Source organism: Apiospora aurea, assembly GCF_038362705.1.
Source record: "Apiospora aurea strain CBS 24483 chromosome Unknown utg000006l_segment0_segment0, whole genome shotgun sequence".
Lineage (NCBI taxonomy): Eukaryota > Fungi > Ascomycota > Sordariomycetes > Amphisphaeriales > Apiosporaceae > Apiospora > Apiospora aurea.
This window is the reverse complement of record NW_027117393.1, coordinates 5,009,904-5,028,334: the sequence shown is the minus strand read 5'-3', so window position 1 is coordinate 5,028,334 and position 18,431 is coordinate 5,009,904. Positions and strand designations below refer to the sequence as shown.

Genomic DNA, 18,431 nt, shown 5'->3' with positions numbered 1-18,431 from the left:
GCGGCTGGGACAAACACCGATCTGGATGCGGTTGTATATAGTAACAATCCAATAGGGAAACAAAAATGGTAGATGCTCTTGGCTAACAGACTTCATTGCTGCCGTCAGACGAAGTTATTGAATTTCATGACACTGGTGACACAGCAGCCGAGTGCCCCTTGCTTCCGCTGTAGTTTGCCAGTGGCTGTGTTAGCACTCCCAGAGGAACTCCTGCGTACGTGAGTAGGCATCTCTACCAAGTTAGATGGGGGGGGGCCTTCCCTCTTTCGAAGGCCTGTCCACCGCACGGTGTTGTGGTTGTCGTCTTTCATCATATCATCGTAGACAAACAACCGGAACGGACCCCTAGGGCCAGCCGAGGCAAGCAGACCTTCCTGGAAGGGAGCGATGGGAATTCGGAAAGAATTGACGCCCGTGTTTGCTTCTTTTACCCGGAATACATTAAACGGAGAGAGAGGGCCCTCAGCTGGGCTTGATGAAGGATGTCGCGCGCCTGGAACATGGAGAGTTGTGGCTGCTCTAGCCAGGTCGAGGAAGCGACAATACGAACGGTAGGCCCATCACTACATCGGATAGAGACAGCCTCATCCGCAAACCTGGGTCGGGTATGATCGATTCGTTCTTAGTCAGGGGGTGTCCTCAGGGTGATGCAGACATCGATCAAGTCAATCTTCAAGGGTGGTTGCATGCAGTCATCCCCGGAGTTCCCCAGCTGAGCCGCTTTCGATGGTTCAGGATTGATCGCTTTGCAGGTGGGTTTGGTTTGGGCGCCAGGAGCCGAAGTCCCCGACCCCGCACTGGTGCGTATGCTTATCTCCCTCCATGTATATACCTAATGTACATGTACGATTACGATAGCGATGCCGATAACGATAAGATAACTTGTGCTACGTACCGTACACTTGGGAACGGATACCACTCATTTCTGCTCAAATTGGCTGGCAATATGAAGATAGCCAGCCGCCAAAGTCTGCTTATGAAATTGCGTCAGCTCCATGTGTCCCATGCTCTCGTTTTCTTTGTGGCGGTGACTGCACGTAAAGTGACTCGTGATTGCTCACCGACTTGACCCGTGCTGGAGCTTACACAAAGAGGAAGGTGGCGCTAGGCCAGATTCGGCTTCCACTATCCACCTTGGTCACGTTATCCAGTCAGGAGGAGAGCGTTCCTTGGGAAGAAGGAGGGAAGACGGCAGGAGAGGGTCGTTTGCCCCCGCTTTGTGTGTCCCGCCTCCTAACAAATCAGAGGTCCCCTTCTACCTGGTGCAGGCTAACCTACTGTACTGTACTCTCACAGTCTCAGTGCCTCGCTTGAATTCAATGTTCAGCTCTTTCAACCGGTCGGGCACTCCATTCAATGCCAAAGGAGCACCCACTTTACATTGAAGGCAGCCATTCACCCCACGTCAGTAGGTCTTAAGTCGTCACTCACTCACTCCAAACTCCCCCAGGCGACCCATGACCTGCAACAACTGCAACAACTTCTATGGCACACACTTGAAGCCTCTCCCCATCCACATCAATCTTCAACACTCCCACCCATCGCCGAATCCTGGTAAGTCGAGTCCAAATCCATCCAGAAATCCCTCTATCAGTTCCATCAATCCCCGTCATCCCGTCATTTCCCTTCCTGCCAATGCACATGGCAGTCAACCGGGTCAGGAGGGTCGGTTGTGCCTGGATTAGGATGTGCCTAAGATAGCCACCCATTAAATGGTAGTGGGCAGTCACTTCTGGTCAGGCCGATCAGTCATCCGCCCAGTGGTGGCACTGTCTCGACCAGGCAGCCAAACCATCCCTCTTTCCTATTTCTAAGCTCCCTCCAACAACTACGCTGCACATCCTACCATCATCGTCATCAACCTAACACCACCTACACTTCATCGTCAGAGTCGCGGTTACAGTACTGATATTGGCCTTCCCTACTCAAGAACACTCATCTCCACCGCTAGTCTTCACCCATCACCGCCAAGATGCGTTCTAAGTTCAAGGACGAGCACCCCTTCGAGAAGCGCAAGGCCGAAGCCGAGCGCATCCGACAGAAGTACGCCGATCGTATTCCCGTAAGTTGATTGCATCATTTCCTCGTCTTTTCCCATGGTCGTCGAACATGATTTGGACCGCCCAACGACTCCCGGACGATACGACAACTGCCGAAAGCGCCTTGTCGCTACGTCGAAACAACCCCACCCAACGCCGAACGCCAACCGCCGCATCGTCAATCCCATCGCCTCGATGACTTGGTCCGACTCGAACACTCGTCATTACCGACCGATATGGGCATGTTATTAGCCACCTGCTGACATCGCATGTTTTTCTAGGTCATCTGCGAGAAGGTCGAGAAGTCAGACATCGCTACTATCGACAAGAAGAAGTACCTCGTCCCCGCAGACCTCACCGTCGGTCAGTTCGTCTACGTCATCCGCAAGCGGATCAAGCTGTCGCCCGAGAAGGCTATCTTCATCTTCGTTGATGAGGTCCTGCCCCCGACCGCCGCTCTGATGAGCAGCATCTACGAGGAGCACAAGGATGAGGATGGGTACGTCGTGCCTTTCCCCCAAAACAACTGTCTACCGCTGTCCCAAACTAACCCGTATACCAGCTTCCTGTACATCACGTACTCGGGCGAGAACACGTTCGGCGAGTCGGTTTGAGCGACATCCTCCCTCCCACATTGATACAAACTTCGGCGTTCACGGTTAGGGTTTACACGATGCGATGGTTTTCTCGTTAAGAGCTTGCGAGGGTCGCATTATGGATACGGCAGGGCAGTTAGGTAGCAATGGAATGCCCGCGCGGCAATAAATTTGCGCCAGATATGCCTCCGTCGGCAGGAGCTTGGTAATGCTTGGTATTCTTCTGGTCTACACTCTTCCCGCATTTGGCAGAACGGACATGCTGGGGTCGAAGACAACACTCAGAAGACTCGGTAGCCCTGCAGATTGCCAAATCATACATATGAGAGGCGCTTAGCCCATCAAACCTGTGCTGTGTCTGGTGCTGGAGATTCATGGTCGTACTTGGCCGCGCATTCTTGTCTCTCGTACCTGGGAAGTCGGTGTATTACGTACAACATTGCCATGGAAAACATGCCGGCTGTCCCTGACGGTTAGTTGTCCTCACCATTCGGGCAGACCTGATATGCCGTCACAAACCACGAACCCACCATCTGTTTTACATGTGGCCTTCTCCTATCTGATGTGGATCCACCCTGGAATCGCTTCTAGCTAGTTGCTATCTTTCAGCTTATTAGTTCCCGCACCTACAGCCTATAATTCTACTATTGTAGTCCACTTTTGCCTCTCTTCCTTCTGCTGTTCTGCTGGCCATTGCTGATGGATTGCGACAATGTGTGAACCGAAGGAATGATTGTACAGGAAGCCAAATGGTTCTCCAGATTTGCCCCCACGCTCACTGGACTGTTGCTGCTGGGAGCCCTGATCTACGAGTCAGGCCTGACCCCAACCATCGTCAAAACGCTGCCTCCAGCAGAGGGTCGCCGAAAAAGCCGTTTGTTTTAGCGCTGCCGCCGCTCTTGCTGGTGATGGGCGCCGGTTGAGGGCTCGTATCAGACTCCTTCCTGGACCTGAGTTCTGAACCGGAGTTCTTTTCCCCGTATGGCAGTGGATGCTCCTGCGTTGCCTATCGGTACAGTCACTTATATCCTCTGTAGCATCAGTACGGTTAGACTTATCATTGTGTGTCTTTGGAGCCGTAGCGATCCAGAATCGATCGATTGGGGAGTGGGAGCCGGCAGTCCTACTTAAGGCTTGCTCCGTTGGGCGATCCGCGGCTACCAGTAGTCCACGTCTTGTGATATCGCTACGAGAGGGTCTCAAGGGCCTTGAGAATGTAAACTGCCGATGCCTTGTGTATTCTCTTCGGCGTCGTCTTGGTCCAGGGGTGGTGTCGGTTGGCAAGCTAGCCGCTTCCAAGCCTACCTCCTCCATCTTCATACTTTGCTTCGAACCGTGGCAAGTAGGTAGAGGGTATTCTGGTGCGAGCGGGATCGTTGTTGAGCCTTCGCATGTACTTGGGTCATACCTAAGGCAGCCTTCCTTTGACTGGGGCTGCGAATATGCAGCATGTACGGCGATGTGAGAGTTGTAGAATCTTCGGTTGAATAATAGTATCGACATCGCAACAAGGACGGTGCACTTCATCCAGTTTCGAACCAGCCCCCTATATGAAGAACCGCTGTCCCGTACCCTCTCATCACTCCAAGACACCGTCCTGATACTTCCCAACTTCACACTACTGAATAGCACCAACAAAAAGCCCCTTCAACAACCACCAAGCAAGAACCTACCTAAACCAGCAACAACAATGTCCTCCTTCCCCGACCCCAACAACAACAACGCCCCCGAAAATGACCTCATCCGCGGCCTGGTCCCCGTCTCCTTCCAGCTGGACGAGTCGGCCCGCCGCCGCCTCCCCGGCCCCTACGCCCTCGCCGCGGACCGGTACGACGACTACGTCTGGCTCGAGTACCGCCGGCGCGACGGCCTGGCGCCCGCGGCCGTGCTGGCGGCCGTCGTCGACACGCTGACGAGCGTGCTGCAGAACATGCACAACCTCGAGGTGCCGCAGGAGATGGCGCTCCGGAGCTTGGGGTTCCGGGTCGTGATCGCGCGGGGGCTGCAGGAGGCGCCGCGCGAGGTGGATTTGTTGACGCAGTTCGCGTCGTCGGGGCGGCAGCAGCAGAGCCAACAGAACAATGCCAGGCTGGGGGGATTGGGTCCTCTGGGGGATACTGCAGAGGGATCCGGCTAAGTTTCGGTTTGTGGTGAATCCTATTACGGAGCCGGCTAACGGCGCTGCCGCGGCCCAGGAACGACAGTAGGAGGTATCGTTCGTACGCGCTGGAAGCAAGCTCGAGTTGCATGGGATCAGTTGGCGAGGGTAGTGAGAGCCAGTCCCCGGAATCCAGGGAGGGGTGCTATTAGAACCCAAAACCAATAATTTGGCGGTTACGCGACCTCGATTAGCGATGGGATGTGTAGCAAGGAGACATCAGTGGTTATCATAGGTACAGTCACGATCTCAAATCCCCAAACTAAGTTACACGATCTCCGTGTCTATGGCCGGACCGGCTTGGTTTGTGGTAGCATCAACATCATTGTTTCTATCGTGATTCTCAAACTCCACAAGTACTTGCATTTGTTCTATATACTCGACTTACCTCATCCATGATGCCTTCTCATCACCTACATATCTATATCCCCCGTCCCGCCCGTCGTGAGCTCGACGACGACCTCGAAACGGAACTTCTTGGGATCCTTCACCGCGATGCCCCACTCGACCCAGTCCGCCAGCCGCGGGTTCTCGCGGTCCGGGTCCCGGCTGCTGCCGCGGAACCGGCAGAGGTCGGTGCGGGCGGGCGTCTCGAGCTCGCGCACGAGGTAGATGTCGAGCAGCCTGCACAGGCGCTGCTCGCGCCACTCGCCCGGCACGCGCAGCAGGCCCCGCGCGCTCCGGAGCATTTCTTGCTCCACCCACAGAGGGCTCAGGCCGCGGCCCTCCTGCGTGGACTTGGGAAAGGCGAGGCGCACGTAGTCGGCGTGCTGCGTCGCGGGCATCGACATGCGCGGATCCGCGCCCTCCTGGTAGAACAGGAAGGTGGTGGGCACCAGGCCGCTGATGATGACTTCTTTCCTGAAGGCTTCGAATTCTTTGTCGCATTTGTCGGTGCCGGGGAGAGGGGGGAGGGGCCGGGACTGGCCTGAGGGGAGGAAGGAGGCGTCCATTTTGCCCAGAGGAGGTCAAAGAAAAGAAAGCTTTATGTAGCAGTTTGGATACGTAAGAAAGAGAGGAGAGAGAAGAAGATGGCCGTGGGTTTCAGAGGGTCGTATTTGGTTTGCTACTTACCTTTTCGAGTAAGCAGAGGGTGCGATTCGAGGTTGGAGTCGTAGATGTCGATGGCAGAGTTGGTCACGGTATCGAAGATGATTTATAGATGAACCTTCTAGAATAACAAGCCTTGACCGTTCGTTGCCTATTAGGGCATCCACAACGTCATTGATCAATTTTACAGTTACACATGTCAAAGACTGGCGAACAATTTCTTTGTCTGGTGCCGTCTAAGGGTAAGCTGCCTGCCTATCCACCACCATCATTCCTCAGGACCGTGTCGACGCAACCTCATTTCTCGGCCGCTCTTATTAATGATGCCCTCTTACCAGACACAGCAAGGGTATTTACTTGTTTGATTATTCCAGAGTACAAGATTTCGTCATAACACCTCGACCTCTGTCTGGTTTCTGATCTCTCAAGATCAATTCGTAGTCGTGGCAATGTCATTTCGTTCGCCGAAAGCTCGTAGGATAATCATCCTTGACTCAAAGTGTTGCCGGCGATGCTCATTCCTTGAGATGAGAATGATCCTTCTGCTGAGATGCTGACGATGAAGCAGATGTGGACTCTCGCTTCTTAGAATCCTCCGAAAGCGAAGATGACGAAGCCGTCTTCTTGAAGTTGAAGCCCAAAGAGGGCAGGACCGGGATGCGGGATTTGTTGCCGGCGCGAGTCGGAGATTGATGTCGCTCCGCCGTCCCATCATCGCCTCGGCTGGGCAACTCATGCTGTTCGTGGGCGGCGATGCGGTCATCGAGGATCGCCTTATTGATTCCCCATATCTCAGGCGTGTAAGTTTCGGGTCGGCCGTCCTTAGTCTTCTCCTTCGGATCAGGAACGGGATCAGCGACAGGATCTTGCTGCTGACGACGCTGACGGCCGCGGCGAGGCGAACGGGCAGGGGTCTTTGGCAAGGCAAACTAAGGAAGTGTCAGCTGATATACCATGCAAGTAAATGTAGGGGTATGGATATGATGAACTGGAGTTGCTGCATGTTCAAAGCAGGGTACATACCTTCTTATAGGCCTCAGCAGGAAGATCGATTCGCTTGCCAATGAGCTGCTCATCGGTGAGCGGCTCACGTCCGTCACCGTCCATGCGAGCGGGATCGACATCCGTTCTACCCACGACCTTCTGCTCGCTGGCGCGGGGAGTGTGCTCGGGTCCGCCCGCAACGTACTCGACGTACTCGACGTACTCGACGTCCTCGACGACCTCAACGTCCTCGGGCTCTTCCTGCAAAGTCGGCAAGTACTGGCCTCGGGAGCGCGGGAGGCTACCGCTACGCCTACCAGCAGAGGCGGGGGCAGGAGGTCCCATAAGACCTGACGAAGAAGCGCTGGCCAGCATCGTGAGGTTCTTGAGGTCTTCCTCGTACTGCTTGCTGTGTTGGTAACCCTGCGCGGGAAGAGCCAGTCTTTTCTTCTCCGACACGGGCGAGAAGTCGGCGCGTGTAGTCGACATGGCGATAGGCGGCAGGGGCAGGAATTCCTCCTCTTCCTCCAAACTCTCCAGCTGGGGCAGCAGGTGTGGCTTCTTCTGCTCCTCGTAGCCGTACTGCACTTCCAGCACGAAGTAGTCCTCCTGGGCGGCGCGGCTCGTCTTGGCCTCCTCGCGCGACTGCAGCTTGCGGACGCAATCGTGGAACTCGGCGTCGGTGAGATCGGCCAGGCTCGTGACGGCTTGGAAGCTGGTGCTGGAGGGGATGGCCTTCTGGGGAAGGGAGAGGGCAGCAGAGGGGGAGCGCCGAGGTGGTGGCACTGGTGCCGATTCCGAAACCTGTGGGGTTTCGGAGTCAGTGTCACTCTATAAACGGCAGGATGAAACAAAGGTCTTGGAAGTGACATTAGACACCTTCATTCGGAGGACCGAGCAACCAAGAGACAGTGCAATCAATTAGGAGATGAGCGTGTCTCGAAAACAAAATGCAACTAAAACTCACCAGGGGGCGGCGGGGCCGCGACGCTCCAAACGATCTGCACGTGCTTGGCCGTGCTCGTGACCACCTCGAGCGGCCGGCCGCCGGCGCCGGTGCCGCGCGGCATCTGGCGGATGTGGTCCGGGACCTGGACGGCGCCGGTGGCCTGGGCCACGGCGGCGCGGACGAAGGCGCGCTTGCTGGTGGCGCCGGGGACGAGGGGGACGACGAGCAGGGGCGGGGCCTGGCGGTACGCCAGCTTCAGGCCTGCGGGCTCGGCGACCTTGAGGACCACCATGGCGAGGTAGGTGGACTCCTCGGGGGGAGACATGATGATGATGATGATGATGATGATGATGATGATGATGATGATGATGGTGGTGGTGGTGGTGGTGAAGGGAGGGGAGGGAAAGGGGGCTTTGTTGTTGTTTCTGTTGATGGTCTTGAGAATTTCTCAAACGAATTGGGCAAGAGTTGTGCTAAGTTGCTTGAGAGGAAAAATTCGACTGAGTAGGAAAACCAGTTCGTTTACCTGGGTTAGGGTTTCGAGTTTTGCACCCGCCGGTCTGTGCTCGCGGGCAGGGCGACGATGAGGTCGACGATGTTGCCCACTGAGCTGAACTTACAGTGGCACAATCCCCTGCGTTACACTCAGGCAGTGGCACTAGTCGCTGAAGTCGTGGGATAAATCAATTCCCATAACAAATACTGCAAACATCCCTGAAATACCGTTAACATCTTTGCTGTTCCCGACAATCCAATCATGTGCACACTTCCGAGTTCCAATGTTCTTTAGCATGCGAGTCACTGTTTGAACAATATGCCCTAACTAGGAAGCCGTAACCAACAGTCACTGTTTTGGTTCACTTTTGAGTGGCCCCGAAAGGCTCATAATGCAGTGATAAGGGGCTCGTCCATTAGCAGAAAGTCACTCACCGGGCACGCACAACTCCCTCTCATTGACTCGAGACACTTGACTTTATACACCATTAGTGCGAGAAACTCAACATTCATCATTCTTTCTTTATTTTCGATAAACTGCCAGGAAAGTCAAGCCTTTGATCTATCACCGGGAAAATCACCGAGGACCACGAGTGGGTTTCCCTAAGGCCGACTGAGTCCTTGCCTGACTTGATCCCCAGTACAACTGAAAGCCTTTGACAGCACAACACTCATCCGTCTCGCTGACATTAAAAGTTGTACAATGACTAGGAAACATTCAGATGCGGAAGTGGTCTCTGGAGATAGCTGATCGAAACTGAATAAATATGGCGGTCGCCGCTCTTCCAAAGTGGAATTGTTTTACCAAACATACATTTATCTCAACAGACTGTACTGCACTTCATCAGAGAAACTCAAAATGACGACTGCTAATTCTAGCAAGCTTCACCTCCTCGTTCGACTTGACGAATCACTAGTGGACCAACTCGACACCAATGGCTTCCACCTCCTCTCCTTGGAAAAAGACGAACTGTCGACGATGACGGTGGAGGGGCTCTCCGGCAAAGTCTTGGACCTGCTCCGCGCGATTGAACAAAAGAAATTGGTTAGTCGGTTCGAAGACCCCCGCCGGCAGGCTCATTGCCAGATGCGCTGTCTCGAAGTGAACCCAGTGCTCTACAATGCTTCCAGGCCGAAGCGACTCCGGATGCAGTGGCCCGATGGCACCGCGCTGGGCCGGAGGGTTTGTCTGGGGTATATGGTGGATGACGCCGCGTTTCAGACCTGGTGGGAGTACTGGCAGAGGTTCAAAGACACCGAGCTCTGCCTCCATGTCGAGACCGATCGGGGCGCTTCCTGGCAATGATCGGTATACTGTGGGAAACATTCAGAGTCTACGGAAGAGTCCCTGGGCTTGAGCATCTCTCTCTCTGGGTATCAATAGAACCCATTTCTCTTATCTTGGTGTAGTCTTAGGGCAGTATTATTCCACCATATAAACCGAAGACGTAAGATTGTCCCATCAAATGGTGATTCGAACGTTACGCATGTATAGCCAAGTGTTCAAGAAATTATGTAGTAAGTATCCAATCACTTAGACGCCCCCAATTCCATACGTTGCAAAGAGTTACATTCACTCAACATAAGCTTGAACACATCCTCATGACCCCTAGCATACTGCAGAGGCGTTTTGGCATCTGCATCTTCCAACCTGAAAAACTCGCCGGAACCAGTCAATATCGCATTCTTACCCTCGGAACCCATCCGGGCGCCCTTCTCGATCAGCAGCCGCACAGCGTCCATTTTGCCCTTCTCGGCTGCGAACGAAGCCGGAGATCGCCCCCTGTTGTCGGGAAGAGTAACGCTCGCACCCTTTTCGATAAGGACCTCCAAAACGGCCGTGTGGCCCTTCTCGGCCGCGAAGGACAGCGCCGTCTGGCCAAACGAATCCGCCGCGTCCACCTCGAGCTTTTCGTGGCCCAGCAGCAGCTCGACAGAAGATGCGTGACCGCCCATGGCAGCGTACTGCAGCGGTGTCCAGAACGGCAGGTCCAGGCAGGCCGCGTTCGGATCGACGTGGTCGACGAGCAGCAGCTTCTGTACGACCGGGTCGTGGCCGTCGCGGGCGGCCAAGATGAGCGCCGTCCACTTTGACGCGGTCGCGTTCACGTCGATGTGTTCGACGCGCAGCAGCCGCTGCACCACGCCGTCGTGGCCGTTCATGGCGGCCAGTTCCAGCGGCCTTTGGGCATGCGGACCCCAGCCGCGCACGCCCACCTTCTTCGTGAGTAGGAGCTCCACCATGGACACGTCGCCCGTTTCGGCAGCGTGCCAAAGCAGCGGTTCCCAAGAACCCTTCTTCATGGCAAAAATTACTTCGTTGCCGGCATGCTGTCGGCATAACTCCTTGGCCACGTCGAGATGATCGTCCTCGATCGCAGAGAGCAGGGCTTTCCTCTCCTCGCCGTCCGTCAATCTACAGATCAGATGCGTCACTATGTCCTCATGGCGGCTACGAACGGCTCGGTGCAGGGCTGTGTTGCTGGATATGTCTGTCGCCAGGACATTGGCATCGCTGCTGGTGAGTAGCAGCACTACCCTCTCGTTGCCGTGGTCGGCTGCCCAGTGGAGTGCAGTGCGGTGGAGGTTGTCTTGCGCATCGATGTTGTCCAGAACCTTTTGGTTTCCCAGCAACAACTTCACAATGCCTTCGGATCCATTGGTTGCCGCTTCATGAAGTGGCGTCTTCCCATCTATGTCTTGAAGGAGCACGTCCGCGCCCATATCTCCCATCAGATGCTGCGCCCACTTCGTGTTCTTCAGGACGGCCGCCCAATGCAAGGCAGATCTCCCGAGCTGGTCCTGGGCGTTGACATCAAGTATGGCATTTGTCCTAGACAGAGGAGTTGACGGGTTCGTGGTGGGTTGCGAAGATGGCTCCAAGTCATTGATGACCGCCCAATGAAGCTCTGTTTTGCCGCCGGGAGTTTTCGCTGGTCGCGACTTGAACTTCCAGGTGCTTCTGCTCGGCCGTTTTAACGGACTGGACGATATCAGCTGCGTCATTGATGATCAGCTTTGCGCAATTCGATGACGAGCCAGATTCAGCAGATCCAAGAAAGCAAAGGAAGACGCCATCTGTCCCAGGGGAGATAAACATATGGGCTGCTTATTTCTGATGTAGGAGGCAGCCCGGATGAGAGGCGCGTTAGCCGCCCGGCTTTGGTGGGCGAAAGCCATGATTGATCATCGGAGCCAACACGATGCGGAGACTGGAGGGGCACAGCCGCCCCTGGTTCATGTCTTGCTGCCTAATAAGTAGCCGCCAGTGTTGTGCATGCAAAGCTATGGAGATGCTCCGAATAGATCTTCCGCCATTGGCAGAATTGGATACCTCCCACCTCAGTGGGTAAGTAAGCATGCTGTTACCAAAATAGAACACGCAGGCGCACCTCTATTCTTTATCCTCCTCCTCTGTTCGGTATATGTCGTACACGGCCATAACAGCATGGCTTCGAGTCGACAGGACCAGCTCGTAGGTTGGCAATCAGAGGACGACGGGCGTGGCACATGGTCAATCGTCGTGAACTGTTTGGCCACCATCTTTGCCTGCACATGGAGCATTCAACACCTCAATGTCCCCGGCCCGCAATCATCGGACGGCAAGTGGTCTCGCCTCGGCCGGAGTGCCAAATGGATGTTCCTGACCATCTTGTTTCCCGAGTTTATGGTAATCCATGCCCTGTTCGAGCTCATGATGGCCATCGATGCGCTTCAAAGCATGGCAAGAGACAAGAATCGGTCCGTGGAGCTCCCATGGTGGCTGTCACTTCGACACGCCCCTTCCAAGCTGTCTATGTTCTTCGCAAGAAGGAAACCCGTTGAAAAGGACGAGGAAGCTCAAAGGGCCAATGGCAAAATGGAAGAGGCCCCCAGCTGGACACTAACTCATTGTTTCTTGGCCAATATGGGCGGCTTCCGTTACCAACATGGGAGCAAGCGGTTCCCCCTGACGGCACTGCAAATCGCCGACAACGAGAGCGGACTATTCAACCACCCCGAGATGACCGAGAACGACATCCACGACCGAGGCAAGCAGGACTGGTTCGCCAAAGTCGTCGCGACGCTGCAGTTCCTGCAGCTCGCCTTGTCTCTGATCGTGCGAACGAGCCAGGGCATTGCCTTCTCGCAGCTGGAGACGATCACGGTGGGATTTTCCGTGTGCGGCGCCATTGTTTACCTGCTCTCCTTTTATAAGCCACAAGGCGTCCAAGCCTGCTTCGTAAGCTGCTTGCCACGGGTCAGCCCGGGGTTCGGTAATACCGGCGCCCAGCAGCGCGTTCAATACCAGAAGACGTATGACAGCTTTTGGGATGTTCTCCGGAACAAGCGGAGGTCGGATGAGGACGACAGCGCCACCACGACGATGGCGGTGGACAGGATCCCGAACGACAACATTCCCATATCACAGAACCAATGGGCCCACCCCGGTATTTTTCTTTTGGCCCTCACCTCCGCCTTGTTCGGCGCCATGCACGCCATCGCGTGGAATTTCGAGTTCCCCTCGGCCCGGGAGAAGACCCTCTGGCACGTGGCCACGATTGTTTCCGCCGCCGGCCCCGTCGCAGGGCTTTTGCTCATTCCCGTCGCACAACTAACCGTCTCATCGGGCGACCCGCACGTCTTCCTCGGCCACTGTCTCCGCCTCGTGCGGGAGGCGTCCTGGCATGCCGACGACAACGACGCGGTCCAGGAAGTGTACAAGCGCCTCGAGAGCATTTACCTAAAAACGGATCCCGGCTGCGAGGATGCGCAGGTGCCCTACAAGGAGATATTCGCCGGCAGCCCCGCGGCGTCTCGGCTGCCGCGGCAGATGATCGAGCTGTTCAACATGAACGGCGGTTCGGAAATAGCAGGTGGTGACGACCTCGGCAAGGCCGTACTGGCCAGCTACCCGAAGGAGTTCGCTGCGGACTTTTGCATGTTGGTCCGGCTCATGGAGGAGAGGGAGTCCAAGAAGCTGAACGACACGGCGAAGACGAACGTGTTTCCGCGCAAGATCTGGCTTCCGGAGTGGCTGAACCACTTTGTTTTGTACGCGACGAGTGCACTGTATGTGCTGGCCAGGTTATGTATACTGGCGGTGGGGCTGTCGAGCCTGCGCCAGATGCCGGCGTCGGTGTACAAGAACACTCCCTGGACGGCTTATATACCGCATGTGGGGTCTGGTTAGTAGGGGAATGGATAACATATGTAGGAATCGGTTTTCAACACCTTGTATTCATGAAAGCGTTATGTACCAAATGGTATAAGAAAAAAAGCCGAAATATTATATTTTATTTAACGGTGTAGCATACCTGTACAGGCCTAGAATGAGCTAGAGATCAACTCCAAGGGGGAGAGCATGCTCGAGGAGATGTGATAGATCCGGGACGGGGCTCGCCTCCATATCGTCGCAATCTGCCCAATGGACTCTCAATCCTTTTCTGCAACATGCCCCTGTCTCCGGGCCGATCCGCGCGCTGATTTGCTACTTTTGCGCCGAGCTGGAAGAGGATGGAGATGCTCTTAACGCATTTTACGCCATGTCAGATTTCGGTAATCATGTGTTACACGACGTGCGCAGCATAGAAAGGGGGCTATCTTGCATGGTAAACTTATGGCTCAGATGTGATTAGTGTTACAACAAGTCCCAAGCATTGGATTCGGCGCAGTATGCATTATCCCAGTTAAGCCAACCCGGGTACCCCTAATTAACGTACGCTGCTGACTCAACCAATGCTCCCAAAGTAAGGGTACTCGGGGCAAAGCCTCACTGGCCTAAGACCCTTGCACTATCAGCTCCGTATGCGTACGTGACCTGCGGGACGTTGTGCCGCATTAAGCAGGCCGCGAGCTCATGTAAGTCTTTCAACTCGAAGCACACGCGACATATAAACTTGCCGTTTATGCCGCGGGCGTGCGACAAGGCCACAGCCGGCTGACTCAGGCAGTATACGGCATCTATGGGCATGTCGGAGAACAGCAGCCCTATCCAACCACACCCATAGCACCCGATGTGGCCCGCGCGGCCCCATTTGATATCTGGCTGCTTGCAGAACCGGGGAGGGCCGATGTTGGTGACTTGAGTTGGGTTAGGTCAGCACATGCTACTAGCGAAATGGATGAATGTTGGCGGGACGAAGCTGACCGATGGGATGATTTAAGCCATAATTTATGATGCTTTGGGTGCAATTTTGGGCGTTTGGGGGGTAATATTCGTTGTCGGGGTAACAGCTTTCCATGTCCGAGGAGCGATTCCCTCCATTCGAGGGCTTATTCCAGATCCTCGGGTCGATATACTCGATGGGATCCATGCCTGAACATCGATTACCGCCAATCGTGGGCCCATCACAGATCCATGAGTCGTTAAACGTAAAGTTCCGGATGGGTGCTGCTTGCATCATCCTCTGGCTCAAGCCCGTGAGATCACTCCTGACGCTGGACTGGATCTCGTCGGACATGGAGCGAAGCAAGACCGCCTTCGGGAAAATGATGGCTACCTCGTCCCTGCTCGAGGCCAACGTCAGGTCGATCCATCTTCGCATTTTGCTCGAGGTTAATCGGAACTGCGACTTGGAGATGTCTGTTGATTCAGGCGTATTCGGTCATGTCAGCCAAGTTGGTTCAACTCATTGAAGGGGTGAAGAAGCACCGGCACCCAGCTGCCACACATGTCTTTTTCCTAGACTTACCATCGTCATATCCGAATCTTTGCTCCAGTAGTCTGACTGCGTCGTCGTATGCTTGACGGTTCCTGGCATGGCTCGCCTTGATGAACTTTTGAAGGGCCTTGTTCTCTTTGGCCTTCTTCCTCTCTTTGCGGCGCTTCCGGAACTTCTTGACCAAGTCGGAACCGTGGTTGAGGATCGACGCGATGGATGCAATGGCTCCGCCGGACCTCGTTTATCGGCGTATGCTTCCCAACCGGAATCGGAGCTCATATGATGGAGTGGTATCATGGTAGCGAGACTGCAGTGTTTCGAAAAAGGCAGTTGGTTCGTCGTGACTCTGCTGTCGATGTCGCATTGGCAACAACTGGCATGCTCGTCGTGAATCCCACATTTACTTTAAGGGGTCGGCGCTTGTCTATATTGATATCGAATCACAGGCGAATCAGATCGATGCATTTGACCGTCTTTGGTGTGACATTCGAGGATGCATTGCAGCTGGACGAGCGCAGAAGAGGTTTGATAGATCAGGTCGAGACGCACAAGGCGGCAGGAGTTGACGAACTAATGCAGCTTGCTCCAGCAGGGAAGCAGGCAAGCTAGCTGGCACGCTAACTGGCCCTTAGGGTTGGGGTCTTGGGGTCCGGGGAACGTCCCGCAGTAATGTTTGCCCGCGAACCCCAGCGGAATAGGCGTCTCCATGCTCCGCCAGGTAGCCCTGCTGCCTGCAATACTACATCAACACATGCACATGCGCCCAGCTTCCAACTGCAGTGTCACTTTGCCGACTCTAGCTGCACCCAACCACCATTCAATCTGCATCTTTCTCGACCCATAACATCCATCGTGATGGGTCTTCCGAGTCTCAATTGGCTATTGGGTCGCCGCTCATCACCCCCTGATCAATTATCCGAATCTGATCCGTTACTGACTGGCAGCGATCATGGCGCTGGTGGTGCGAATGCAGGCGGGAACGGTACCAACATCGCAGACGAAGCGGTCGCATCCGCGGCCCGAACCCAACTTCGTTACCCAGCACCCGATAATGGCCGCAATGAAGAACTGAGCGCCGGAACGACCATCAATGAAGCAGCAGCATTTGCAGCATATGCAAGACTTCAAAAGAAGGATGGGAACAACGCCCTCCGGCTGGGCGCGGCCATGTACTGCTTCGCCGTGCTCGGCATGTTCGTCAGCACGACGGGCGTCATCCTCTCGAGCGTCAAGGCCGACTACGGCGGCCTGAGCGACACCCAGGTCTCGCTACTCTTCCTCGCCGCGCCCCTGGGCTACCTCGTCGCCGCGCAGCTCAACCGCCACATCCACCTGCGGTACGGCCGCCGCGGCATCGCCGTGTTCGGACCGCTCATGCACGTCGCCATGGCCGCCGTCGTCGCGCTGCACCCGCCGTTCCCCGTCGTGATCGCGGCGTGGGTCGTGGGGTCCCTCGGCCATGGGACCGTCGACGGCTCCGTCTGCGCGTGGGCGGGCGACCTTGAGAGCGCGAGCGCGGCGTCGGGGATGCTGCATGGGGCGTACTCGGCTGGTGCCGGGCTGGGCCCTTTCCTGGCGGGTACTTTGATCTCACGCGTGGGGCAAGGGCGCTGGTACGAGTGGTTCTACGTTTTGGTAAGTCGCTACATGTCACTTCAGACTGCCGCTATAGTATTGAATTGCAGCTAATACGTGGTACATAGGTTGGTGCTTCGATCCTGGAATTGGCCATCATGACCTTCGCATTCCGCTCCGACGACGCCAAGAGCTACAACAAGCACATCAACAACAACGCCTTAGCCCGTCTTCGCTCAGAATCAAGCACCGTAAATTCTCGGCGATATCGGGTTGTCATCGGTATATGCGCATCCTTCCTCCTCGTCTACGTCGGTACCGAGGCCCTCATCACCGGCTGGATCGTCGCGTACATGGAGCGGGTTCGCCACATGTCCCTCTACGTATCGAGTCTCTGCTCGACCGCCTTCGGTCTCGGCATGGCGATCGGCCGCCTGGTCTTGGGCCTCGTGACGGACAAGTTCGGCGTGCGCCGCGCCGTGCCCGTCTACATCATATGCGCTACGATCCTTGATGTCTTGTTCGCATTGAGTCCCATGTCGGAGCAGTCGGTGACACCCGCAATCGTACTGATATCTTTGGTCGGGTTCTGTCTCGGTCCCCTCTTCCCGTCCGCCATCGTCTTGCTGGTTCAGCTGCTACCGCGGCACTTGCACGTGAGGGCCGTCTCGGTGGTCGCGCTGGTCGGCCAGGTCGGCGCCGCGCTCTTGCCGTTCGGCCTCGGCGTCATGGCCGAGTTGATTGGCATCCAGCTGCTGCCGCTGGTGGTGTTCATATGCTTAGCAGCCATGCTGGTTCTTTGGGCTTGGTTTGCCCGCCCGTCAGTCAGGCATGTGATCCAATCGTGAGCTATTTTACCATCAATGGATATGAAATTCCCGGAGGTCGAGCTCCGCCTTCCCATCTTCCCAATCCCTGACGAGCTCGCCGTCCATGATGCCGTGCACGTAAGCGTCGCCGATGAGCGTGTACCCGTCGCCTTTCTGTCGCGGCCGCAGGATGAACGGGACCGCGCCGCCCATGAAGACGCACACGACATCTCCCCGCTGCACGGCGGCGGGCCCCGTCCCCAGGTACCCCCGCCGCGTCCGGTACAGGCACCGGCCCATGTTGTAGGTATAGGTCATGATGCTGTACCGCACCGACATCTCGGCGACCTGTTGGGCGTCGGAGTCGATGAGCGTCGGTCGCTCCGCCGCGTACAGACCAGGAGGGTAGAAGTCGCCGGGCGGCACGTGCTGCCGCGCCGGGTAGTCGTCGTCCAGGCCGCTGCCGTCGGCCAGCCCGCCGCCCTCCTCGGCGCTCCGCCGCCGCAGCGTGCGCACCCACGTCAGGAAGGCGACGAAGTCGGACGCGTGGTGGCCGAGGTTGGAGGCGGCGCAGCGGATGGGGTAGATGCCGCGGTGCGCGCGGCACGAGCCCGTGAGCGTCAGGGCGTAGGCGAGGACGACGTCGGGCTCGGTCGGGTACGGGCAGGCGCCGCTTCGTCCGTCGAGATGTGGTGATGTTGTTGTGGATGGCGGTGGTGGCTCTGAGCCGGAAGAGGTAAACAGGGCTTCCTCCGCCTTTGTCGGGCGGTACGGCGCCCAGGGCCCGGTGCGCGTCCGGAAGAGCGGGATCCGCGGTTCGTCGGGAACGCGGCGGCCCCAGAACTCGAGCTCGCAGACGTCGTGCACCACGTCGAACTCGAAGCCCATTACGCCGAGGATGGCGCCTTCTTGTTCGACCAGGGATGACGACCCGAAAGAGGCAATGTACTTGAGAGCCGTTGACAGAAGTCGTAGGGCCTGCGCACAATACGAAACATCCGGTGGCGGCACCAAGCGCACGGCCTTGGCCGCCTTGGCCTTCTTGGACGCGCCGCTGGCGGAGACCAACTTGTACCAACCGGAAGAGATGCTGAGGCTTGGCTCGGAGCGGTGCCACGACGGGACCCAGGAA

The 18,431-nt window shown here is 56.2% G+C and overlaps 10 protein-coding genes across 10 annotated transcripts; 5 read left to right on the top strand and 5 right to left on the bottom strand.

The window, feature by feature from the left end:
* Positions 1 to 1,954: 1,954 nt before the first annotated feature.
* Positions 1,955 to 2,653, top strand: PG986_010131 (autophagic death protein Aut7/IDI-7; the record flags this gene model as incomplete). Its single annotated transcript, XM_066846353.1, has 3 exons — positions 1,955 to 2,062; positions 2,321 to 2,538; positions 2,602 to 2,653. Exons 1-3 carry the CDS (start codon positions 1,973 to 1,975, stop codon positions 2,651 to 2,653), a joined length of 360 nt encoding a protein of 119 aa, XP_066698751.1. The 5' UTR covers positions 1,955 to 1,972.
* A 1,672-nt stretch (positions 2,654 to 4,325) lies between these two features.
* On the top strand, positions 4,326 to 4,772 carry PG986_010130 (uncharacterized protein; the record flags this gene model as incomplete). The annotated part of the gene is made up of 1 exon (XM_066846352.1): positions 4,326 to 4,772. One exon carries the CDS (start codon positions 4,326 to 4,328, stop codon positions 4,770 to 4,772), a length of 447 nt encoding a protein of 148 aa, XP_066698750.1.
* Positions 4,773 to 5,206: 434 nt separating this feature from the next.
* Positions 5,207 to 5,746, bottom strand: PG986_010129 (uncharacterized protein; the record flags this gene model as incomplete). The annotated part of the gene is made up of 1 exon (XM_066846351.1): positions 5,207 to 5,746. The coding sequence occupies one exon, from the start codon at positions 5,744 to 5,746 to the stop codon at positions 5,207 to 5,209; it is 540 nt and encodes a 179-aa protein (XP_066698749.1).
* A 612-nt stretch (positions 5,747 to 6,358) lies between these two features.
* PG986_010128 (uncharacterized protein) lies at positions 6,359 to 8,101 on the bottom strand (the record flags this gene model as incomplete). Its single annotated transcript, XM_066846350.1, has 3 exons — positions 6,359 to 6,772; positions 6,867 to 7,631; positions 7,919 to 8,101. 3 exons carry the CDS (start codon positions 8,099 to 8,101, stop codon positions 6,359 to 6,361), a joined length of 1,362 nt encoding a protein of 453 aa, XP_066698748.1.
* Positions 8,102 to 9,130: 1,029 nt separating this feature from the next.
* On the top strand, positions 9,131 to 9,577 carry PG986_010127 (uncharacterized protein; the record flags this gene model as incomplete). The annotated part of the gene is made up of 1 exon (XM_066846349.1): positions 9,131 to 9,577. One exon carries the CDS (start codon positions 9,131 to 9,133, stop codon positions 9,575 to 9,577), a length of 447 nt encoding a protein of 148 aa, XP_066698747.1.
* Positions 9,578 to 9,801: 224 nt separating this feature from the next.
* PG986_010126 (uncharacterized protein) lies at positions 9,802 to 11,277 on the bottom strand (the record flags this gene model as incomplete). The annotated part of the gene is made up of 1 exon (XM_066846348.1): positions 9,802 to 11,277. The coding sequence occupies one exon, from the start codon at positions 11,275 to 11,277 to the stop codon at positions 9,802 to 9,804; it is 1,476 nt and encodes a 491-aa protein (XP_066698746.1).
* Positions 11,278 to 11,719: 442 nt separating this feature from the next.
* Positions 11,720 to 13,444, top strand: PG986_010125 (uncharacterized protein; the record flags this gene model as incomplete). The annotated part of the gene is made up of 1 exon (XM_066846347.1): positions 11,720 to 13,444. One exon carries the CDS (start codon positions 11,720 to 11,722, stop codon positions 13,442 to 13,444), a length of 1,725 nt encoding a protein of 574 aa, XP_066698745.1.
* A 919-nt stretch (positions 13,445 to 14,363) lies between these two features.
* Positions 14,364 to 15,295, bottom strand: PG986_010124 (uncharacterized protein; the record flags this gene model as incomplete). Its single annotated transcript, XM_066846346.1, has 3 exons — positions 14,364 to 14,836; positions 14,946 to 15,151; positions 15,261 to 15,295. 3 exons carry the CDS (start codon positions 15,293 to 15,295, stop codon positions 14,364 to 14,366), a joined length of 714 nt encoding a protein of 237 aa, XP_066698744.1.
* A 475-nt stretch (positions 15,296 to 15,770) lies between these two features.
* On the top strand, positions 15,771 to 17,332 carry PG986_010123 (MFS transporter; the record flags this gene model as incomplete). Its single annotated transcript, XM_066846345.1, has 2 exons — positions 15,771 to 16,550; positions 16,619 to 17,332. Coding segments are annotated over 2 exons (1,494 nt in total), but the record flags the coding sequence as incomplete, so codon positions are not given.
* An 18-nt stretch (positions 17,333 to 17,350) lies between these two features.
* On the bottom strand, positions 17,351 to 18,187 carry PG986_010122 (uncharacterized protein; the record flags this gene model as incomplete). Its single annotated transcript, XM_066846344.1, has 1 exon — positions 17,351 to 18,187. The coding sequence occupies one exon, from the start codon at positions 18,185 to 18,187 to the stop codon at positions 17,351 to 17,353; it is 837 nt and encodes a 278-aa protein (XP_066698742.1).
* Between the last annotated feature and the right edge of the window lie 244 nt (positions 18,188 to 18,431).